The following is a 23,137-nucleotide window of genomic DNA, read 5'->3' on the forward strand; positions in this document are numbered from 1 at the left end:
TATTTGTAAGATATAGGCATTTATATTTAAAAAAAATAGAGGTTAAGAATGTCTAAATATGTGATAAAGTAGAGGGTATTTCAAAGTCGCTTACACATCCCTACTATCTACCTGTTATTTCAAGGTGAATGATTGCTAAGTGTTTTCACCATATTAACATTGTCATGTGAGTTACATGTAACACATTACTGTATTTCAGGCTTTTGAACAATATGAAGTCATGATTCAATCATGACCAGCAGGGTAAAGCAGCTGTCACAGTGGTGGTGGTGGTGGAAAACAATAGGCCATAACACTGTGACAAGTTCAGCTAATCTAACATTCAATCAAAACAAAGGCGTAACACACACTGTATCCATACACATAGATAACTGGCATTTTCTAGTTGTACTCAAAAGATAGTATGGAATCTGTGGGAAAGATACTGAATCCCAGAAACTGGGCTGTCTGAAAAAAATGGTTAGACTCCACAGGTAACAGACAAATAAAGCATTTACCAGTGGAAAAAGACCAGAATAATGATAAATACTGCATATTAATCTCCAGAGGTTAGAGATGTACCAAACTGAGAATTTCATCATAGAAATAGGACTTTTTTTGTTTTGTTTTGTGCACCATTTGTGACCAGTTGCTATTGGCCAGCAACTGCAACACATAAGCAAACTTTAGATTCAACTATTTCACATTTACTCTGGCCTGTTCTCAAGCTCCATTTTATACTTCAGCCAAAAGATCATTACATGCAAAGATCATTATATGCAAAATAATTGGTAAGATTATTATTATCATTATTATTATTATTATTATTGTTGTTGTTGTTGTTGTTCGAATTTCTACTGTAGTTATTTGCCTTTTATTATGTGGAGAAGGCAATGAAGCAGCAATTAGGCCTCATGGAAGATTAGAAAATAGATCAGAACTGTTACCTGAATAAACAAAAATAAAATAATATAAAATAAAATAAAAATGTACTGGCTTTTTATTCTAAATTAAATAGAAAAGTGTGTTCATTGTGTAGAAATGATAGCGTTTATCATGTTTTGTAGGCTACATTTGCTTTGTTTATGACTCATATTTATAATTTCTGGAAGCCTACACTGTGCAGGTGTAAAACGTTCAGACAGCGGGCGAATATTGACTATTAGGACTTGTTTACAAGTGAACCGCCCGGGTTGTGGTGTGTTTCCTGCAGCAGTGTGCAGGCCTGCAGAGGCCACCTCACCAAAGGCCAATCTCCTATCTCCGCAGCAAATGACAAGTCTATTTTGGAAAGGAGGCTGCGCCAGAGCAGGCACGTCAGCTATTTGGCATCATGAGGTATCAGGGAAGAAAGAAAAAATAAGTCTAGTCAACCGCCTACCGCAGCAGACTAGGGGGATGTTCCACCATTCTGGATTTACAACCATTATCAAGGATATTTGAGCAGAAATTAGACATTTGTATGGGATTTCTAGCGCTGAGAGTGGAGTAGGCTGCCATCCGGAAATCCTGACGCACAGGCCACATGGTTCAGCGCCTGTTTAACCTGAGCGGCTGAAGACTAAAGGTGAAAACTAATGTCATGCTAAAACTATAATAAACTTTGTTACATTATTAATTACGCACAGGACTAGTCCGACGTCAGGGCGACGTTTCAGTAGATTTTATTTAAATTTAATAACTAGAGGTAAGTTAACTACATGTATTTCACACCTGGAACAGTTTAACGTCAGCGTTGCAGCTTTGAGTTGAGGCTACAAGTGTATGAGCTCCACTTTTTTAGTTTTACAAACCACAAATGAATGATTATGTAACATTGAAGCGCTTATCTTTAAAAAGGGGCAGCGCTAGAGACGCTTGCGAAGTGGGAGCTTTATCAAACAGCTGATGTCCCTTTTTGCTTCTACAAATGGCAATGGACAGAGACGGGGTCTGACAGCTGAGGTTATTTTTGGGACGGGCAGTTCAAGCAACAGAGGTGACAAATCTGGCAAATGTCATGTCTGTGCAAGGCACATCTTCTCTATTTGACCTTGTTACAGGGGATTTATTTATTTACTGTTATGTTATTAAACTACCTTCCCATTCAGTAAGCTACCTGGCAGGAAGTGAAGTCTTTGTTGTGGTGGATATCTGCAGGGCCTGGACAGGAGTATGTGCACTGACACTTACTGTTACTGCTATAAATATGCCAAAGTGATTTGTAGATTTATGTCTATTTTTATAACATAACGTATTTATAGAGTACACACACTGTCAAGATCGCAAAATAGTTTGGGTGCATTTAACAGAATTTCTTTGTTATGAATTGTGTTGTCAGGAAACAATATAAAATGACATAATCTTTGTATAACTGCACAAAAAGGATTTGAGTTCTTTGTCACCGTCTAATTTTGTTAAAAACGTGTAATGGAAATTATAAATAGCAAATCAAAACTACTGGGTTATTCTAAGCTGTGAGAAAATTTAAAAGAATTCACACCAGCGAAACCTTTTTTTTTTAATGTTGCATATTATTATATTTAATTACTTGCCTTTAATTGAATTGGAATATTCACGTCTTCTCTGATTATAGGAACGAACAATGGATCCAAACCTGTTTGGAGGAGCCCCCAGGTTTCTTACTAGGCCAAAGGCATTCTCTGTGTGTGCAGGTAAAGATGCCACACTCAGCTGCACTGTCGTGGGTAGCCCAACCCCACTGATCACCTGGGAGAAGGACAAGCTTAAGCTGACGTCCGGAGGCCGCTTCAAGGCCGTGGGGGATGGAGATGTTTACCGCTTGACCATCTATGACTTAAAAGTGGAGGATAGTGGACAATACATGTGTCGGGCCAAAAACAGCGTTGGGGAAGCTTATGCTGCTGTAACCCTTAAAGTTGCCATGCCAACAGAGATTGTTCAGAAGGCCCCTGTTTTCACGGTGAAGCCTACCTCTGCACGCGTGTGTCTGGGAGGAGATATTGTTTTCCACTGCCGAGTTGCAGCTTACCCTGAGCCCAACTTTGACTGGGAGAAGGATGGGCGCTATTTGGGAGAGACTAACCGCATCAAGATTGTTTCCGACAGCGACAGCAGCACCTTAAAGATCCAGAGTGTACGCAACCTGGACAGCGGCACCTACACCTGCAGGGCCCAGAACACTGTTGGCCGTGCACAAGCTGCAGCAGCTCTGGTTGTAGAAACTCAGGATTCCCTCCACTTGGCTACGGATAAGAACACCTCCCTCCTCTCTCACCTACAAAAGCGCAAAGAGGAAATGAAGAAGGACATCTCTATCTATCGCACTGAAGAAAGTAGTTCCTCAGTTGTGTCTTCATCCACAACCAAGGTCACAGATGGTTTGAGCCGGGAACATGAGCTGAGGGCATCTGCACTGGCAAAGCTCCCCAAAGGTGTGTTCACCCGTACCTGCACAGTGACTGAGGGCAAACACGCTAAACTCAGCTGCTTTGTGACGGGTCATCCAAAACCCCACACCATCTGGAGGAAAGATGGAACAAACATCAGTGAGGGCCGCAGACATGTCATTTATGAGGACCAAGCTGAAAATTTCATCCTCAAGATCCTGTACTGCAAGCAGAGTGATAATGGTCTCTACACCTGCAATGCAACTAATATGGCTGGGCAGACCTACAGTGCTGTGTTGGTCACAGTTAAAGGTAAGCCTTTCTAGTGCAAAAACACACAGCACCACTTTTCTATTATTTTTTTGTGAATCTCATTTAAATGAGCTGCATTGTCTACATACAGGTCACAAACAAAGTTTCATTTTAAAAAAGCCTAATCGTTTCCTGAAGTAACTGCACTGCAGTTTCTAGCAAACAAGTAAATGGTGATTTGTTGGTAATTATTCTGAGCTGCAGATTAATGCACATTTAGTTTTCTTATGAGTATTTATAATACAGAGGTGGCGTATGTGTAATTTACTCAAAATAAACAGTGCAATATGTTCATTAAATGAAGGAACATGTTGCAGGTGCAGTGATGTGGCTCATTCATGTGTTTTAAATAGCAATAAAAATCTGTCAGGGAAAATAGCTGTTGAATGGGTTACTAGAATAAACTTGTTTTTGGCAACTGCAGTACTGCAGGTGTTGTCCAAATGACTGTGTTAAAGCTTCATTTAAAAATCTCAAAATGTGTTTCATCACAACATACAATTTTGGCTCATCCTTTGAAGGAAGGTGTTGCACTGCATCTATTTTCTGCTGGTGATGAGTGGTTCACAGTTACTAAGATGGTCAATGAGTGGTTCACAGTTGCTAAGATGGTCTCTCACTTACAGGAGCACATTGGCACTGGCATTGCTGTATCTTCCCTGGGGAAGAAATTAGTCCAGCGGGTGAAACTGTAGAGTTGTAGATTTCTAGTGATTGTTAATCTTTTTTAAGTCTAATAATAGGACATTGAAAGTGCATAAAATTCGATACATCTAATGCTTGTCTCACAATGTGTTATTTTGCTGGGTTTAAAAAGGTCTGAATTCTTTTTTTCTTTATCCGACGTCTTATTCTTTATATGTGTTTTGTTTTTTTTTTCTGTAAAGGTGAAACCAGCACAGAAAGCTAGACTAATGCTGTAAATATTTAGTTGTAAACTTTACATTTATTTTGTAAATGATTTAATCGACCCTGAGGACTTCTTTATTAAGGCAAAGTGGAGTTCCACTTTTCAACGCTGAAGAACACTGTTCAAACTGTTAAAATAAGTTATGTTTCTGTTTTCTCTTCCTTGATTTTCATGTTGCACTAGCCTGAGCTAAAACTGAAATCACTGGGAAATAGCTGCTGTCATTTGTAGTTGATAGACTGACATAATGTGGTTGTGTAACATGAAGATTCTGTTATTTGTCATTGTGTCAGAGCCAAAGGTGCCATTCAGGAGGAAGCTGCAGGATGTGGAGGTGCAAGAGAAAACCTCGGCCACACTCATGTGTGAGGTGCCGCTCCGTGCCACTCAGACCAACTGGTTCATGGAAGAAACAAGGCTGGAGCAAAGTGCCAAGTATCGCATGGATGAGGATGGCACCCTACGTAGTCTCACCATACACAATGTCACTACCAATGACGATGGTGTTTATGTCTGCGAGATGAAAGAGGGAAGTCGCACTGTGGCTGAGCTCACTGTCCTGGGTATGACTGAGAATACTCTCTTTCTTTACTGTCAAATATTTGTGTGGGTATCGCAGTACTGTTATTATGTTACATCATTTATATAGTGCTAAAGCTAAGGAAAATATTAGATTTAATCCACAGCAATACCTGCTTCATGGAAATGTTCTCTTTGTCTATGTGTCTTCTATACTGAGTATTCTTTTCATTATGTCACATCCACTTTACTTATTTTCACATCCCAGGCAACATTACCAAAAAGCTTCCCCGGAGAACAGTAGTTCCTGTCAGTGACACCGTCATCTTCTGTGTGGAACTGGAGCATCCGTACCCAGATGCCTACTGGACCCGCAAAGGGGAGAAGTTGAAGGAAGATTCCCGTATTTCCATTGCCTGCTTACTCAGACAGTACACACTCACTATTCGAGATTGCCAGGCAGATGACTCGGGAGAAGTGGCCTTTGTGGCTGGAGACTGCAAGACTTCCACTCAATTCACTGTCACTGGTGAGATTTTAAATCAGTTTTTTAGACCTGCTTGAAAAACCATGGGTATGATGGGGTTTTGAAAGTGCAAATAACTAATAACGTGCAATAGATTGGGTGATTATCTTTTTTTTAATTCCCTTGTAGTTGTCTGATTGATATTTTTCTTAACTCCTGTCCATCATGGAATTGATTAAACTCTGAAATAACCTTTCAAAAACAAACAGTAATACAAAGGCTGATTGTGTAAGTGCCAAATAGCAACATATATTAAATGAAAAGCAGGACTTTTGACTCTGGCCGTGTTGCAGCTTATGCTATATAGCTTTGCGATGGCTTGGATTTACCATATATTGTTAAAAGAAATACTTAAACTGGACTCTGATCACGTATGCCTGTAATGTGCAGTGTGCCTAATGTGTGTTGTATAGTTATTTCGAGTCCAGACTGATTCAGCATTGCAGTAATTGAGCTGGTAAACAGAATATCATTGTAACTGACAGGAACGATCAACAATGAATAGAAAATAATCCGTTGTCTTTCTCTCGATATGCTGAATTTGTCTCATACTCATCTGATCAGATAAACAGCAGGACTTGAGCCCAACTCAAGACTATTACTCTTTCTACTCTAGCTGCAAGAAAGCATCCTCCTGATCCCCCAGTCGATGCTGTGGTACAGAACAAGACTGACTCATCTATCACCATTCAGTGGTCTCCACCTGACAGCGACCGCCCGGTGCCCATCAAGGGATACAATGTGGAGAGGAGGAAGGTCGGCACTCAGACATGGCAGAGGTGTAATGCTGGAGAAACCATCATTTCAACAGAAATCACCATCTCCAACTTTACTGAAGAAGCCAGCTACCAATTCCGTATTTCTGCTATAAATGACTTCGGCCAGAGTCCCTACCTGGATGTGCCTGGCACCTTCTATCTGGGTATGACTGATACCTGTGTGACATTTGTGACCGATGTCACTCATGGCTACATGTGGTTGTTGTATACATATACAGGTGTTCTTTTCTTATGTCTGGTTACCTCTAGAACCCACTGCAGAAATCAGGAAAGGCTTGATGAATAGTACTGCCCTCTCTGGCGAGGAGTTCTCTCTCTCTGTGGAGCTGTCTGCTGTTTGTTCTGGCTTCTGGTCTCTAAATGGCCGCCTCCTGCGCAGTGGAGCTGACTACCTCATCACCAGATCCAAGACCACTCATACTCTGCTCATCCGTGTTGTGACCACGGAAATGAATGGAGCTGAAGTCAAGTTTGTGGGTGGAGGCTCACAAAGCAGTTGCATCCTCTCTGTGAAGGGTATGCACTTGGTCGTAGCAAATGAAACTATTGAAAGGGAAAATGGTCTAAACCACATTGTAGGATATTTGCTTTTCTATAACTTATAACTTACATTCATAGGTACCGACAATTCTTCTTCATTGCATTTTTAGTGAGAGCAAATCTGTAATGATTTCTTATTGTATTTTTAGCTCCTGCTGCTCGGTTCATCAACAAGTCAGATCAGATTGAGGTGGTGACTTGCAGTGCCCAGTCCACCGCTCAGCTGACTGCTGAAGTGTCAGATTACAGTGCACAGGTTTGTTATGAAAATGTACATAATTTCTAGCATTTCTGTTTTGCTTTTATGGTTTTGTAACAAGTAAGACAAACAAATACTAATTGTAATTGTGTTTGTTCCTCAGGTGGTTTGGATGAAGAATGGGCGTGAGGTGAAAATTGGCAAGAAGTATGAATATGTCACTATGGACCGCAAGAGGATCCTGATAATACACAATGTTACAGAAGAAGATGTGGGCATCTATGAGTGTATTTTAGATGATGACAAAATGTCCCTTCAACTCACTCTTAAAGGTAAACTTATCAAAATTGTTGGCACAAGTACAATTTTCAGTTTTGCACTGTCACAGAGAAACATCTGTCGTCATTGTTTGAGAATGTGGAGCAAATGTTTTGCAAAATATTAAACTTATGCTGCTTGGTCTAGTGATAATTTCATTAATGGAACTGGGCTTAGAGTATACAACAAGTACTGCCTGAAGCCCACATGCAGACAGTTTGTCACCAGACAGCTTGTTTCTGACCATTTGATATAGTGTAAAGTGATCTGCTCTGATGGCTACTAGCATATGCCAAACAAGCCATCAAACAGAGGAAAGAGCCATCTGTCATGATATAATCAACCTCAATGTGACTCTGGTACTGCAGCTCATGCCCTTCCTACACATGTGCTCCTCCTTTAACAAACCTAAAAATATACATTTTCAAGAAGATTTCATGAGCGCAATGATTTTACATTTACTACTCCCTAGTTGGGCAACATAGATATTTATTCACATGAAATCTAATTTTTAAATTGACAACCAATTAAAATTTCACATTTTACCTTCTGGTCTGTTTTTCTCAAAGATGAACCTGCAAAGTTTCTGAACAAAGCCAGAGGTCCTATGGGACTATCATCCTCCCTTAAAGGAGATCTTGAGCTGAGCTGTGAAGTATCTCCTGCCAGCACAGCTGTTGTGTGGAGAAGAGATCAGGTGGAAATCACTGAGGACCAAAGAACTACCATGATCTCCAAAGGGACTCAAAGGAAACTCATCATCAAAAATGCCAAGAAAAGCGACGAGGGACATTACTCCTGTGAAACATCAACAGACAAGGTCACATTCCAGGTCAAAATAAAAGGTACGAATGAATGATGCTTTTGTGGTGTTATTCAACACTTGGCAGCACATGACAGATATCATTTTTGTTTTTCATTATCAACTTTATTTTTATTTCAGAAACCCAAGCCCTAGCTGCCTTTTCAAACAAGGAATCTGTCCAGAGGGAGGTGAAAGCCATTCTTTCCCAAAAAGCAACTCTTACTTGCAGTGTTTTGGATAGCAAGACAGAGGTGAAATGGTATAAAGACGGCAAGCTGTTGGTGTCCAGTGGGACGATGTACACAGAAGCAAAAGGCAATACTCGTCAGCTGGTGATTGAAAAGGTGGAGAAGAGCGATGCTGGAGAATATACCTGTGAAGCTGGAGTGGATAGGCTGGTCTTCAGGATATTTGTAACAGGTAGCACTGCTTGATTTATTCATTGTATGTATTTATTTATAGAATTTACCAAATATTTTCACTGTGTTATCCCAGTTTCACAATTTTAAGATTTGACATTTATGTGAGAAATAGATGAAAAAGATGCCACACAGATTGTGTCAGTTATATATCTGTAATATGTTTGAGTTATTTCTGGCCTCTAAAAGTGCTCACAGCAACACTTTATTCCTGATATGTTACCTTCAGAGGCCCAGTCAGCTTTTTTCAACAAGGAGTCAGTCCAGAAAGAGGTGAAGGCCACTCTCTCTCAGAAGGCCACTCTAAGCTGTGAGGTAGCCGACATCAAAACAGAAGTGAAATGGTACAAGGATGGAAAGCTGCTGAGCTCCAGTAAGACAGTCCATGTAGAGACGAAAGGCAAAGGTCGCCAGCTGGTGATCGACAGTGTGGAGATGAAGGATGCAGGAGAGTACATCTGTGAGGCTGGGACTGAGAAGTTGACCTTCAGGCTCAAGGTGACAGGTAAGTGCAAGGACAAGGGCTTGCTTTTGATTGAGTGTAAATGTTAACATATTAACGGACACGGAAAATGTTTTTTGTTGTCATGGTCTCCTCTACAGACAAACATGCAGAGTCTGCATTCTCTAATAAGGAGGCAGTTCAGAAAGTGGTTAAAGCCACTCTCTCCCGGAAGGCTGCTCTGAGCTGTGAGGTTTCTGATACCAAGACTGAGGTGAAGTGGTACAAGGATGGAAAGCTGCTGACCTCCAGTAAGACAGTCCATGCAGAGTCGAAGGGTAAGAGTCGCCAGCTGGTGATTGACAGCGTGGAGAAGAGGGATGCTGGAGAGTACATCTGTGAGGCTGGAACTGAGAAGTTGGTCTTTAAAGTGCAAGTGGAAGGTAATAATTACCAAATCAGGAAGACTGACCTTCATGTTGATTGCACAATGCACATACACATACAGTACAACACAATAAAGCTTTTTAATTATGGAAAAAATAGTTTCATTTTCAAGCAGTAATACCGCAGGTCCTCAGGTAGTTTGTTTTTATACAGCCAAGCAAAAACCTTTACTGTGTGACATGGGTGCATTTGCATTTGTTTTTTGATGGTGTTGTGGTCTCCACTGAACTGTGATGGTAAATGTCACAATTACTGTGCTCCATTTGTTTGTTTGCTGTTTGTCAGTTCCAGTGCTGTGATTTTGTCTTTTGGTCAGTCAGGCATGAATTGTTGTTATTCCTGTCTGTGGCTGCATTTGGACACCCAGTTTGCTTTGACTTGTCTGCTGCGTAGTTGTGTCCCCAAGTTGTATGTGCTTTCATAGAGTTTGTGGCCTTGTGTTTTCCATCTGTCAAGTTGGCTTATTTTTGTTTGGTTTATTCAGAGCAGCGTCTGTGTCATGGTTCTAGAGTCAAGTTCTTCTTTTTATTGCTAATTGTATTTCCATTATATTTCTTTACAGTTCCTTCTACAGAACACCAGGCTAAATCTGTTTTCCTCGACAAAGAGTCTGTCCAGAAAGAAGTGAAAGCCACTCTCTCTCAGAAAGCTACCCTGAGCTGTGAGGTAGCTGATCCCAAAACAGAAGTGAAATGGTACAAGGATGGTAAGCTCCTTAGTCCCAGCAGAGCAGTTCACTTGGAATCAAAGGGCAAGTATCGTCAACTGGTGGTCGACAGCATAGAGAAGAAAGATGCTGGAGAGTACATATGTGAAGTCGGAACTGAAAAATTGGCATTTCAAGTACAGGTGACAGGTATGATGACATTCATGTGGATGGGATGTGGTTGAGGATTTGAATTTTTGATTTTGTGTGTTTTATGTTATGCTTGTGTTTAATGAGTTTTCCACCTTTTCAGCGATTCAACCTAAGTCAGCCTTCTCCAATAAGGAGTCTATCCAACAGGATGTGAAGGCCACTCTATCCCAGAAGGCCACTTTAGCCTGTGAGGTAGCTGATCCCAAAACAGAAGTGAAATGGTACAAGGATGGAAAGCTGCTGAGCTCCACTAAGACAGTCCATGTAGAGGCAAAAGGCAGGAGTCGCCAGCTGGTGATTGACAGCGTGGAGAAGAGGGATGCAGGAGAGTACATCTGTGAGGCTGGGACTGAGAAGTTGGTTTTTAAGATGCAGGTGTCAGGTAGGAGGAAAATATATTGCTAGTGTTTCCTAAACTATAGATTGAATGTGGATTGAATTTGTGTCTTGTATCTGTTGTGTTCCCCTGTTCTCATTTTATCCTTAAGCCTGTTCATTTTGACTGAAAGGTTTTGGCTGTGTCCTTGCATTTTGGGTTGACTGATAAATATACATATTGATATTGTCATTTGTTTATACTGTATATATTTTTTCTTTTCCCAGCAGAGGCCCCACTTGTCTTTCCTAAAAAGGAGTCTGTCAAGAAGGAGGTGAAAGCCACTCTCTCCCAGAAAGCCACTTTGAGCTGTGACGTTTCTGATTCCAAGACAGAGGTGAAGTGGTACAAGGATGGCAAGCTGGTGACTCCCAGCAAAGCAGTCCACGTGGAGTCAAAGGGCACAAGTCGTGAGCTGGTGATTGAGAAAATTGATGAAAAAGATGCTGGAGAATACACATGTGAGGTTGGAACAGAGAAGCTGGTTTTTAACCTGCAAACAACTGGTAAATATACTTTATATACATACATACATTTATTTAATTTTGTCATGAATGATAATTGTCTGCACAAAAAACTCTTTCTATATATTTTTTACCTCTGTAGATGTAGCTGTCAGGTTCCAGAGGAAGCCTGTGAAAGATACTTGCATTGTTCAAGCAGGTGAAAAAACAGTTTTGACCACTGAGCTGACCACAGAGAGTGGTAGTGTGAAGTGGTTCAGAGATGGTGTGGAGCTCAAGGAGGGGAGCAAGTATGAAATGAAAAAGGAGGGCTGCTCTCGCACCCTGATAGTAAAATCCACCGATGCAAAAGATGGTGGATTGTACTCCTGTCAAACTGCTGATGACAAGCTGGAGTTCAAAGTTCAAGTTAAAGGTACAGTAGGTCATATCTGTCTAGTTCAGCTATAGTGTTTGGTCCTCAGACGCCACATTTTGGTGTAACGTCTTATTCTGATTTGTCATTTCAGAGTCAGCTTTGAAGTTTGTTGTCCCCTTGAAATCTGTTGAAGTGGAGTTGGGAGGTATGCTCAGTTTGATGTGTGAACTAAATCAAGCCTCGGGGGATGTTGTCTGGCACCATGGTGGTCAAGAGATCAAACCTGGGGGCAGGTACTGTATAAAGGCAGATGGCACTCAGCGGTTTCTCACTGTGACTGACATGGCAAAGAAAGATGAAGGAGAATACAGCTGTGAATGTAGAGGTGACAAGACCTCTGCTAAAGTCTCATCAAAAGGTAATCATTAATTAATAGAATTATTATTACATTTGCGAGAAACTCAAATGCAGAGTTTACAAACGTTTAAAAACGTTTTGTTATGTCAATCTCAGTTTGGTCTCACTTGTCCTTTCAGCACCGAGACTGGTGAGGCTGAGCACTAAACTGAACAATGTGGCTGCAATGGAGGGAAAAGAAGCCATTTTCAAGTGCACTGTGACCCCAGCAGATGTCAGTGTTAAATGGTTCCACAACAGTATACCCATCACTGCTGGGCCTAAGTATAAGATTGCGCACGGTGGCAACACTCATTCGCTCACCATCACCTCTGTCACCCATAAAGACGCGGGAGAAATTAGCATCGATGCAGAAGGCAAAAGCTGCAAAGCTACACTACAAGTGCAACGTAAGACTGTGCATTTATTTTTAAAATGCTTATTTTAAGTGTGTAAGGTAATGTATATTCCTCCTTAACTTTGACCTTTCTACATGCCCCAATTAGATGAGCCTGTGACATTTAAGAAAAAGCTAGTAAACCTGACAGTGGAGGAAGAGAGTGAAGTGAAGCTGGAGGTGGAGCTCAGTAAGGCATCAGATGAAGTCAAGTGGATGAAGAACAGTGTAGTGCTGCAACCTGCAGGCAACATGGAGATTCAAGTGGACGGAGCCAAACAAGCTCTGGTCTTTAAGGCTGTGACTTTTTCTGACCGTGGCTTCTACTCCTGTGAAACTCTGGATGACAAGACCCAGGCCAAACTAAATGTGGAGAGTAAGAATGATCCATTTTTGCATTTTTCAAAGACCCAGTATAAAAAAATGAAAGTACTTTCTGTAACCCTAAAAAGAGAATTTCATTTTCCACTGACATTCACTGAATTTTGAGTTACAAGCCAGGGAAAATTCCTTGCATGTTAGTGTCAAACATTTTGTCTTCTCTTGCCTTCAGTGAAGAAGATCCAGGTAATAAAGGGCCTAACAGAAACCAAAGCTCGTGAGACAGAGACCGTAACACTTGAGGTAGAACTCAGTCGGGCTGATGTCGAAGGCTCCTGGACCAGGGACGGGGCCAGGCTAAAGCCAGGGGTGAATTGCCGTATCACAGCTCTGGGAAAGAAGCATGGCCTAATGTTGTTGAATCTTGAGAGAGAGGATTCAGGAACTATTGTCTTCCTAGCAGAGGGAGTCCGTACTTCTGGAAAACTGATTGTCACAGGTAAGGGTTGCTTCCTGGTATTTTCAGTTACCAGTTCCGACCAAAATAACGAACCAAAATATCACTTCATACTCGAGTTCAGATGACATACAGACACTTTTCCCCAATGGTTGTTGATTTTACAGAGCCCCCTTCTATGATCTCCAAGCCCTTCAGTGATATCAGTACTCCTGAGAAGGAGAAGGTTACGTTGGAATGTGAAGTGTTCAGATCAAACGCTGATGTTAAATGGTTCAAGGTGAGAAATTAGAATTTGAATGAATGTCTGAAGAGTAAATTAATAGAACTGAAAAAGTGTACCACGCATGTATGACATTTTGAAAAAACAATCTGCAGGATGATGTGGAGCTGAAACCAGGGAAGAACTTCAGTATCCACTCCTTGGGCAGAAAGCGCACTTTGGTCATCAACAAATGCACACCTGAAGATGCAGGCACTTATATCTGTCGCACAACTGATGATAGCACTTGTGCCAAGCTTACAGTACATGGTAATTATTAATCTGGTCACAAAACAAAGAAATCAGTTACAATTTTCTGTATTTCACAATCAGTGCTGACAGTAGAAACATTTTCCCTGCAGCCAGAGATATCAAGATTATTAAGAAGCTGGAGAATGTGGAGGTGACAGAGAAGGAGAGTGCTACATTTTCCTGTGAAATCTCACACGATGAAGTAGACTGTCAGTGGTACAAAGGAGGCACCAGACTCAAAGCTGGGGACAACATGAAGATGAGACAAGAGGGTAAATTCTCAAAAAGTTGTTAAAAATGTAATCTACCTGTGTATTCACTCTGTTGTAGAATTTACCTTAATAATGATCATATCTTATTCCAGGCAGAAAGTATGTGCTGCTGTTTAAGTCTGTATCCCCAGAAGATGCGGGTGAGATTAAATTCACAGCTGAGAAGGCCTCTTCAACTGCAAAACTTAAAGTGAAAGGTAAACAAATGATGTTTAATTTACTGAAATCACATAGCAGTATGTACTGTTTGTACTGGTGCATGAATGGAGTAACAATTATATGACAATCTTCAGATGTGGATGCAAATGGATTCTTTCTGTTCATTATGACAAAAGTTGTCAAAAGGCAAATAACTAAATACTCCTGCACTTTTGAAACTATTTAAGTAGTAAATTAACCATCATGGTATTAAAGTCAATTATATTTTTATGCAACTTGAAAATTCCTGGGTGATTTTGTAGACTGATCTTAGTATTTATACCTGACTTAGTGAGCTAAATGTCAACAGATGAAATGTCTTGATAAAAGAGTTAATGCAGTGGGTTGTTGTGTGAATATAAGTCTGGTGACGCAACTTGCATCTACATTGTTATGCCTCATTGAGACCTGATGGCAAAGGGAGCCCCCTTGTTGTATCTTTCTTTCTGAATTGGTACTATTACAAATTCTATCATACAGTAGATGAGTAGCAGTTTGATTGATCTTAGTTTATCATAAGATGCTGTGAGATGTATGTTTCTTATTGTGAATGTCTTACTGAATGCAATCAAACAGGAAGTGATATATGAACAAAAAGGTTTTATTGGAGCTTAACATTAAAAAAAACAGAAAGTACATCAAAAACTTTGTGACAATATATTTCAGCCATGTTTGCTCTGGCTTTAACATAATTCAATTATGAACTTTGCCTGTCTGGTAGCCACTGGTAGCTTTTAATGTTCCTTTGTGGCATACATGAGTTTTCATTGATGCATTGTTAATCGTTACTGTAGAGCTGCCTGTCAAGTTTGTGAAGAAACTCAGGGATAAGATAGCGATGTATAAGCATCGTACTCACCTTGAATGCCAAGTGTCACGTGCCAACGCAAAGGTGAAGTGGTACAAGAGCAAGAGCAAGATGGAGATCAAACCCAGCAAGAAGTATGAGATCAAAAGTGAGGATGTTTACCGAAAACTCAGCATCAATGATGTGGATTCTGGGGATGAAGATACATACACATGTGATGCCACTGATGACAAGACATCCTGTAAACTGCTTGTAGAAGGTAACACAATGGACGATGACAAAGGTTAATTGTAAAGTTAGTTAGGGCACATGCATGTTAATGTGTAAATACATGTACACACACAAAGTGTTTACACAAACAAGCCATCATACTCCTAGTCAATGAGATATCTGCCTAACTATCCATCTGAAATAATTAAGTGTTGTACTACTACTAACCAGTGTTGTACTACTACTAACCAGCGTACTATTTTTTCGTGACCCCTCCAGAGCAATCCATCAGTATTGTGCGAGAGCTTAGTTCAGTAGAAGTGACAGAACCCTTTGCAGCTGTTTTTGAAGTCGAAATCAGTATGGAATTGGTGAAGCCTCCTATATGGACTCTGAATGGAGTTGCTGTGCAGGACAGTGCTGATGTTGAAATGGAAAAAGAAGGCACATTGCATCGTCTCACTTTCAAAAAGACCAAAGTGTCGATGTCAGGACCTGTGCAGTTTACAGCTGGGAAGAGCAAATCTCTTGCCCAACTCACAGTCAAAGGTAAGTGCATTCAACATACAGTTGTTGGATATAATCATTCATACACAGCAAAAATAGCTTCATTCAGATATCCCCAGACATATTCTGTGAAATCTAATCAGTACTGTTCCTCACATTCAGAGCGTCCACTTGAGGTTGCAGAGCCCATGAAAGACGTGAAGGGGAAGGAGAAAAGTTCTGCCATACTCAGCTGCAAGTTCTCTGCAACACCCAAGGTGGTTAATTGGTTCAAAGATCAGGTACCTCTTGTAGCATCAGACAAGTTTAACATAAAGCAAGATGCTACCAGGGCTCAAGTTACAATTCATGGTTTGACTGAAGAAGACACTGGAGAGTACTGCTGCCAGTCTGGACCTGCTGAGACCAAAGCCATGCTTACTGTTGAAGGTACTGTGTGCATCTTTTAATATGGCAGAAAATGTAACAGTTATACAGTCGGCTCATTAAACATTATACAGAGCATCTGTTATAGAATGTGTTTTTAATGAAGTGTTCTTTAAAATGGTGCCTAGTGCGTGACATTAAGATCACCAAGCACCTGGCGGACACAGAGGTTGACGAAGACAGCAACGCAGTGTTCACATGTGAGATCAACTATGCAGATGAAGAGGTACAGTGGTTCCTGAATGACAAGGTGCTCTTCACTAATGAAGTCAACACCATCACTCATGAGGGGAAGGTTCACAAGCTCACATTGAAGAACTTGGCACCTCAAGATGGGGGGACAATCACCTTTCAAGTACGCAAGGTGAAAGAGTCTGTCACACTTAAGGTTAAAGGTAAGTGTCGCTTTGTTTGCAGGTGCACACAAAAGAGTTCTCTCTTCACTTGATAAAGGGAACCAAGTTTCTAAGTTGCTGTATGCCAGGAATAATCAGATATTTAAGTAAATGCTGTCAGGTGGGCTTACTCCAGACAACCCAAAAGCTGAAAACATAATAGACATCTTTCTTGTTTGCCATACAGAGAAGCGTGCTGTGTTCCTGAAGTCTTTAGATGATGTCATTGGAGAGGAGAAAGGCATGATAACTCTGGCGTGCGAGGCATCCAAGCCCAGGGTTTCTCCCACATGGAGGAAGGAAGGTAAAGTCTTGAAGGCTGGGCCAAAGTATGAGCTCCTTCACACAGGCAAGTCTTTGGGACTTATCATCAAGGATGTCACCAAAGATGATGCTGGGGAGTACACCTGTGATCTTGGCACTGAGGTTTCTAAGGCAAAGGTCACTATAAGAGGTTGGTACTTTTGTTAGATGTATATAGTTTTGCAGTGTTAGCCATTTGTTTGGCATCTTCACCCACTGCATGTTCTCTGTTAAAATCTAGAGATTGGCATTGGCATTACGAAATGGTTGAAGTCAGCTGAGGTGAATGAAGGAGAGACATGCACCTTTGAGTGCATCCTGTCTCATGAAAGCACAAATGAATATTCCTGGACTCTTAATGGCCAAACTATTTCTAATGGAGGCCGTTTCAAAGTAACCGCTAAAGGCCGCAAGTACATGTTGACCATCAAAGATGTCACCCCTTCTGATGCTGGTGAGGTGGTCTTCAATATGAAAGACCTTGTCTCTAAAACTACATTAACAGTTGAAGGTAAGTTAAATGTGTTTTTTTAAAACAAAAATAGACAAAGACACAAAAAGATTAAAAAGTGTTAAAATAAGTTCAAAAAAAAAGTTTTTGAAAAATAATTTCTTGTTACAGGCAAAGCTTCATCAGTGTCCAAAGGATTACAAAACGTTAGTGTTGTTCAAGGGACAGATGCTGTTTTTACCTGTGAGGTGACACAGGCTAGTTACACTGTGAAATGGTCCAAGGAAGGCAAAGCCATCAAAAAGAGCCAGAAGTATGACATCAGTCAAGAGGGTAAGATCATGAAGCTGACTGTCCGTAATGTCTCTGCTCAAGACTCTGGAGAGTACAGTTGTGAAGTTATTGGAGGTGCAACCACCAAAGCCAAGCTGGAAATTAAGGGTAAGGCTGAAATGACTTTACTTCCATCTTATAGCAGTTTTCATGTGTGTACATACTTGTATACAAGCATTTAACACTGACATACCAACTTTATATTCAGGCTAATTAGTATTTTTATTGCATTTCATAAACATGAGATTATTCTGGTAATATCAAATTTTCCATATGATTGATTCTGTTCTTACAGAACCATTACATAAATTCACTAAAGCACTGCAAGACAGCCAGGCAGAGGAGAAGAACTCTGTGACCCTGCAGTGTGAGACGGCACAAACCCCATCCACAGTGATTTGGCTCAAAGGTCACACCGAGCTCAAGGCTGGAGGTCGATATGAGATGTCTCAGAAAGAAGAGGTCTTAACTCTCACCATCAAACACTTGGAGGAGAAAGACACTGATATCTACACTTGTGACGTGGGCACTGCCAAGAGCATGGCAAAGGTGACAGTCAAAGGTAAGACTGTCAAGTATTATTTTTGCACCTGTTTAAGTATGGTCATGTCACAGGAGGTGAGAGCCACATTGACTTAGCTCATAGTTTGGTTTGGTTTTGCTTGAAGGCCACAGGGGGAATCTGTTACATGTATCTGTTGACTTTTCACTAAATCATATGTATTTTTCTAATGGGAAATTGTTCCGTGACTTGTTTTGTGAATGTTTAATTGAAGGATCTGCTTTATATCCACGTACAGCAGCATTTTGATCCTCTTTGACTTGGAAATTCTAAAACAGAGATCCACATCCACAAAATTAAACAACACCCATCAGCATGCAGTGTGTTTTAAAATGAACTCTTCCCAAAAGTGGTTTCCAATGTCAAAAAAAGTTTCAAATGTTGGTAATAGTGTATTTTTAAAGAGTATCTCTCATGAAATAATGACAGAGCTTCCTCTTGTTCGTCAACTCACTTAGACTAATATTTGTGTTCCTAAAGCTAACGTTGGACAACTGGAGCATATCTTCATCTTTTCCATTTTCCATCACCACACAACAAAACGTAACATTCTTTTATATAAACAACTTATTGTTCACTTTATTTTAGCCCTGCCTGCCAGTTTCAAAGAAAAGCTCAAGAACCATGATAAAAACGAAGGGGAGACTTTGACACTTCGCTGTGAGTTATCAAAACCTGTGGCTGACGTTCATTGGAAGAAAGGCTCTCAACTGCTCAAAGCTGGAGCCAAGTATGAGATCAAACAGAAAGACACCTTTTTGGAACTTCATATTAAAGATTTGAAGATTGAAGACAGCGGAGAGTACTCTTGTGTGTGTGGGGAGCAGATGACGTTTGCAACCGTGAAAGTAAATGGTATGGATTCATGAAGTCCTTTTTGGCAAAGTTTTGAAAACCGATATATAAAAGAAGTGATTGCGATGTATTTCCCAAAAGAGTTCGATTTGTTTTACCTTTGTCGTGTTTTGTTGAAAGTGTTTATTTCACGTACTTTTGACAAGTAATGAAAACTTGGTTGTACAGCGTTGCCGCCGACCTTTATACAGATGATAAAGAGCCAGGAGGCTGAGGAGGGAGTCGACATCATTCTGCACTGTGAGCTTTCTAAACCTGGAGTCCCAGTGGAGTGGAAGAAGGGAGCACAAGTCCTGAGGTCTGGAGAAAAGTACCAGATGAAGCAGAAGGCCTCTGTGAATGAACTGCTGATCAACAAAGTGGTGGCAGAAGACAGTGGAAACTACAGCTGTGTGTGTGGAGACCAGAAGACCACAGCCAGCCTCAACGTAAAGGGTAGGACGATGACTGTTAAAGAGTCAGTGGATACAGGGAATTAAAAAAAGTTTAGATTTTTCTTGTGTACATATTTAACACTCTGATGCATCCAAGCACATTTCTGTGTCGAAGGGACATTAATGTTCCCACTGACTTTCGAAGGTGTATCAACGGGTTAAACACATTTGTTTTGATAGCATCATGGCACTGTGGATTGAAACTTGTTTTCATAATTTATTGTTTTGTATGGATTTGTTTCCATGGCATGACACTGGTTCCTAACCAACTAATGAACACTCAGTCCAACCAGTGACCTTCAAACAGAAGTTGGAGAGTCAGGAGGCTGAGGAAGGAGCCGACATCATTCTGCACTGTGAGCTTTCTAAACCTGGAGTCCCAGTGGAGTGGAAGAAGGGAGCACGGGTCCTGAAGTCTGGAGAAAAGTACCAGATGAAGCAGAAGGCCTCTGTGAATGAACTGCTGATCAACAAAGTGGTGCCAGAAGACAGTGGAGACTACAGCTGTGTGTGTGGAGACCAGAAGACCACAGCCAGCCTCAATGTGAAGGGTAGGAAGAAGATTGTTAAAGAGTCAGTGGATGCAGGGAATGAAAAATGTTTAATATTTGTTTTGATAGCATCATGGCACTGTGGATTGAAACTTGCGTTTTTATAATTTTTTGTTTTTTATCAATTTGTTTTAATGGCACGACACTGGTTTCTAACCAACTGATAAATGCTCAGCCCAACCAGTGACCTTCAGGCTGAAGCTGGAGAGTCAGGAGGCTGAAGAAGGAGCTGACATCATTCTGCGCTGTGAGGTTTCTAAACCTGGAGTCCCAGTGGAGTGGAAGAAGGGAGCACGGGTCCTGAAGTCTGGAGAAAAGTACCAGATGAAGCAGAAGGCCTCTGTGAATGAACTGCTGATCAACAAGGTGGTGCCAGAAGACAGTGGAGACTACAGCTGTGTGTGTGGAGACCAGAAGACCACAGCCAGCCTCAATGTGAAGGGTAGGAAGAGGATCTTCAAAGAATCAGTTTGAGAGACATCTTTAAAAATTGTAGAAAACAGCTTTTTATATGCATATACTGTACTGAGAAATGTGTGGCTTGGAGTTGGCATGTCATATTGGATTGCAAATCGTCCATGTTTGCCTTTTTTTCCTTTGAGTTTGTGCAATTATGTATTACTGTATATCATATTGTGGAATGCCTCTGACTGCTAACCAGCTAATAAATGCTTAGCCCAACCAGTGACCTTCAAGCAGAAGTTGGACAGTCAGGAGGCTGAAGAAGGAGCTGACATCATTCTGCGCTGTGAGCTTTCTAAACCTGGAGTCCCAGTGGAGTGGAAGAAGGGAGCACGGGTCCTGAAGTCTGGAGAAAAGTACCAGATGAAGCAGAAGGCCTCTGTGAATGAACTGCTGATCAACAAGGTGGTGCCAGAAGACAGTGGAGACTACAGCTGTGTGTGTGGAGACCAGAAGACCACAGCCAACCTCAGTGTGAAGGGTAGGAAGAAGATTGTTAAAGAGTCAGTGGATGCAGGGAATTAAAGAATGTTTAGATTTTTCTTGTGTACATATTCTAACACATTTGTTTTGATAGCATCATGGCACTGTGGATTGAAGCTTGTGTTTCCATAATTTATTGTTTTGTATGGATTTGTTTCCATGGCATGACACTGGTTCCTAACCAACTAATGAACACTCAGTCCAACCAGTGACCTTCAAACAGAAGTTGGACAGTCAGAAGGCTGAAGAAGGAGCTGACATCATTCTGCGCTGTGAGCTTTCTAAACCTGGAGTCCCAGTGGAGTGGAAGAAGGGAGCACGGGTCCTGAAGTCTGGAGAAAAGTACCAGATGAAGCAGAAGGCCTCTGTGAATGAACTGCTGATCAACAAAGTGGTGCCAGAAGACAGTGGAGACTACAGCTGTGTGTGTGGAGACCAGAAGACCACAGCCAGCCTCAATGTGAAGGGTAGGAAAAAGATTTTCAAAGACTCAGTTTGAGAGACATCTTATTAATTTGTAGAAAACAGCTTTTTATATGCATATACTGTACTGAGAAATGTGTGGCTTGGAGTTTGCATGTCATATTGGATTGCAAATTGTCCATGTTTGCCTTTTTTTCCTTTGAGTTTGTGCAATTATGTATTACTGTATATCATATTGTGGAATGCCTCTGACTGCTAACCAGCTAATAAATGCTTAGCCCAACCAGTGACCTTCAAGCAGAAGTTGGACAGTCAGGAGGCTGAAGAAGGAGCCGACATCATTCTGCGCTGTGAGCTTTCTAAACCTGGAGTCCCAGTGGAGTGGAAGAAGGGAGCACAGGTCCTGAAGTCTGGAGAAAAGTACCAGATGAAGCAGAAGGCCTCTGTGAATGAACTGCTGATCAACAAGGTGGTGCCAGAAGACAGTGGAGACTACAGCTGTGTGTGTGGAGACCAGAAGACCACAGCCAACCTCAACGTAAAGGGTAGGACGACGACTGTTAAAGAGTCAGTGGATGCAGGGAATTAAAGAATGTTTAGATTTTTCTTGTGTACATATTCTAACACATTTGTTTTGATAGCATCATGGCACTGTGGATTGAAGCTTGTGTTTCCATAATTTATTGTTTTGTATGGATTTGTTTCCATGGCATGACACTGGTTCCTAACCAACTAATGAACACTCAGTCCAACCAGTGACCTTCAAACAGAAGTTGGAGAGTCAGGAGGCTGAAGAAGGAGCTGACATCATTCTGCGCTGTGAGCTTTCTAAACCTGGAGTCCCAGTGGAGTGGAAGAAGGGAGCACAGGTCCTGAAGTCTGGAGAAAAGTACCAGATGAAGCAGAAGGCCTCTGTGAATGAACTGCTGATCAACAAGGTGGTGCCAGAAGACAGTGGAGACTACAGCTGTGTGTGTGGAGACCAGAAGACCACAGCCAGCCTCAATGTGAAGGGTAGGAAGAAGATTGTTAAAGAGTCAGTGGATGCAGGGAATGAAAAATGTTTAATATTTGTTTTGATAGCATCATGGCACTGTGGATTGAAACTTGCGTTTTTATAATTTTTTGTTTTTTATCAATTTGTTTTAATGGCACGACACTGGTTTCTAACCAACTGATAAATGCTCAGCCCAACCAGTGACCTTCAGGCTGAAGCTGGAGAGTCAGGAGGCTGAAGAAGGAGCTGACATCATTCTGCGCTGTGAGGTTTCTAAACCTGGAGTCCCAGTGGAGTGGAAGAAGGGAGCACAGGTCCTGAAGTCTGGAGAAAAGTACCAGATGAAGCAGAAGGCCTCTGTGAATGAACTGCTGATCAACAAGGTGGTGCCAGAAGACAGTGGAGACTACAGCTGTGTGTGTGGAGACCAGAAGACCACAGCCAGCCTCAATGTGAAGGGTAGGAAGATTTGTCATTTGAATCTCTATAACCCATGTGGCCAACCGATGTTCCTCAAGGACCACTGCCCTGATGGTTTTCCAAGGTAGATGGAAAACCATCAGGACTTGAAGAACATGGGTTGGCCACCCCTGATCTACACATATTACAATGTAAGGTAAAAAAAACAAACAAAAATTATTACATTTTTTCCCTCTACCATAGAATTTTTATCTTACTGCAATTTATTCTTCAACTTTAAGAAGAGATTAGTTTAGATATTGATGTTGGATCAGTATGTTTAAAATATATATATTACACTGGTACATATTTTGTCTTGGC

At 41.2% G+C, this 23,137-nt stretch overlaps 1 protein-coding gene across 5 annotated transcripts in view; it reads left to right on the top strand.

Moving 5' to 3' along the window:
- Window positions 1–1,333: 1,333 nt before the first annotated feature.
- obscnb (obscurin, cytoskeletal calmodulin and titin-interacting RhoGEF b) overlaps window positions 1,334–23,137 on the top strand; it is a 49,303-nt gene continuing 27,499 nt past the window's right edge. The window contains exons 1-41 of one of the 5 annotated variants that reach the window (XM_026312866.2): window positions 1,334–1,546; window positions 2,555–3,641; window positions 4,845–5,114; window positions 5,339–5,599; window positions 6,213–6,518; window positions 6,625–6,891; window positions 7,065–7,171; window positions 7,278–7,446; window positions 8,002–8,277; window positions 8,376–8,657; window positions 8,886–9,161; window positions 9,260–9,541; window positions 10,108–10,401; window positions 10,505–10,786; window positions 11,008–11,286; window positions 11,387–11,659; window positions 11,754–12,020; window positions 12,139–12,408; window positions 12,505–12,771; window positions 12,949–13,215; window positions 13,341–13,453; window positions 13,552–13,705; window positions 13,798–13,959; window positions 14,052–14,156; window positions 14,952–15,224; window positions 15,455–15,724; window positions 15,845–16,111; window positions 16,237–16,503; window positions 16,691–16,957; window positions 17,048–17,317; window positions 17,429–17,698; window positions 17,886–18,152; window positions 18,741–19,007; window positions 19,176–19,442; window positions 19,726–19,992; window positions 20,168–20,434; window positions 20,669–20,935; window positions 21,138–21,404; window positions 21,639–21,905; window positions 22,108–22,374; window positions 22,550–22,816. In XM_026312866.2, the coding sequence (XP_026168651.1) occupies window positions 2,564–3,641; window positions 4,845–5,114; window positions 5,339–5,599; window positions 6,213–6,518; window positions 6,625–6,891; window positions 7,065–7,171; window positions 7,278–7,446; window positions 8,002–8,277; window positions 8,376–8,657; window positions 8,886–9,161; window positions 9,260–9,541; window positions 10,108–10,401; window positions 10,505–10,786; window positions 11,008–11,286; window positions 11,387–11,659; window positions 11,754–12,020; window positions 12,139–12,408; window positions 12,505–12,771; window positions 12,949–13,215; window positions 13,341–13,453; window positions 13,552–13,705; window positions 13,798–13,959; window positions 14,052–14,156; window positions 14,952–15,224; window positions 15,455–15,724; window positions 15,845–16,111; window positions 16,237–16,503; window positions 16,691–16,957; window positions 17,048–17,317; window positions 17,429–17,698; window positions 17,886–18,152; window positions 18,741–19,007; window positions 19,176–19,442; window positions 19,726–19,992; window positions 20,168–20,434; window positions 20,669–20,935; window positions 21,138–21,404; window positions 21,639–21,905; window positions 22,108–22,374; window positions 22,550–22,816 (10,861 nt within the window). In that variant the 5' untranslated portion in view covers window positions 1,334–1,546; window positions 2,555–2,563. The remainder of the gene's footprint in view (window positions 1,547–2,554; window positions 3,642–4,844; window positions 5,115–5,338; window positions 5,600–6,212; window positions 6,519–6,624; window positions 6,892–7,064; window positions 7,172–7,277; window positions 7,447–8,001; window positions 8,278–8,375; window positions 8,658–8,885; window positions 9,162–9,259; window positions 9,542–10,107; window positions 10,402–10,504; window positions 10,787–11,007; window positions 11,287–11,386; window positions 11,660–11,753; window positions 12,021–12,138; window positions 12,409–12,504; window positions 12,772–12,948; window positions 13,216–13,340; window positions 13,454–13,551; window positions 13,706–13,797; window positions 13,960–14,051; window positions 14,157–14,951; window positions 15,225–15,454; window positions 15,725–15,844; window positions 16,112–16,236; window positions 16,504–16,690; window positions 16,958–17,047; window positions 17,318–17,428; window positions 17,699–17,885; window positions 18,153–18,740; window positions 19,008–19,175; window positions 19,443–19,725; window positions 19,993–20,167; window positions 20,435–20,668; window positions 20,936–21,137; window positions 21,405–21,638; window positions 21,906–22,107; window positions 22,375–22,549; window positions 22,817–23,137) is intronic. The other 4 variants (XM_026312867.2, XM_026312871.2, XM_026312869.2 and 1 more) reach the window with 4 other exon arrangements.

The sequence above is a fragment of the Mastacembelus armatus genome, chromosome 17 (assembly GCF_900324485.2).
Source record: "Mastacembelus armatus chromosome 17, fMasArm1.2, whole genome shotgun sequence".
Taxonomy (NCBI): domain Eukaryota; kingdom Metazoa; phylum Chordata; class Actinopteri; order Synbranchiformes; family Mastacembelidae; genus Mastacembelus; species Mastacembelus armatus.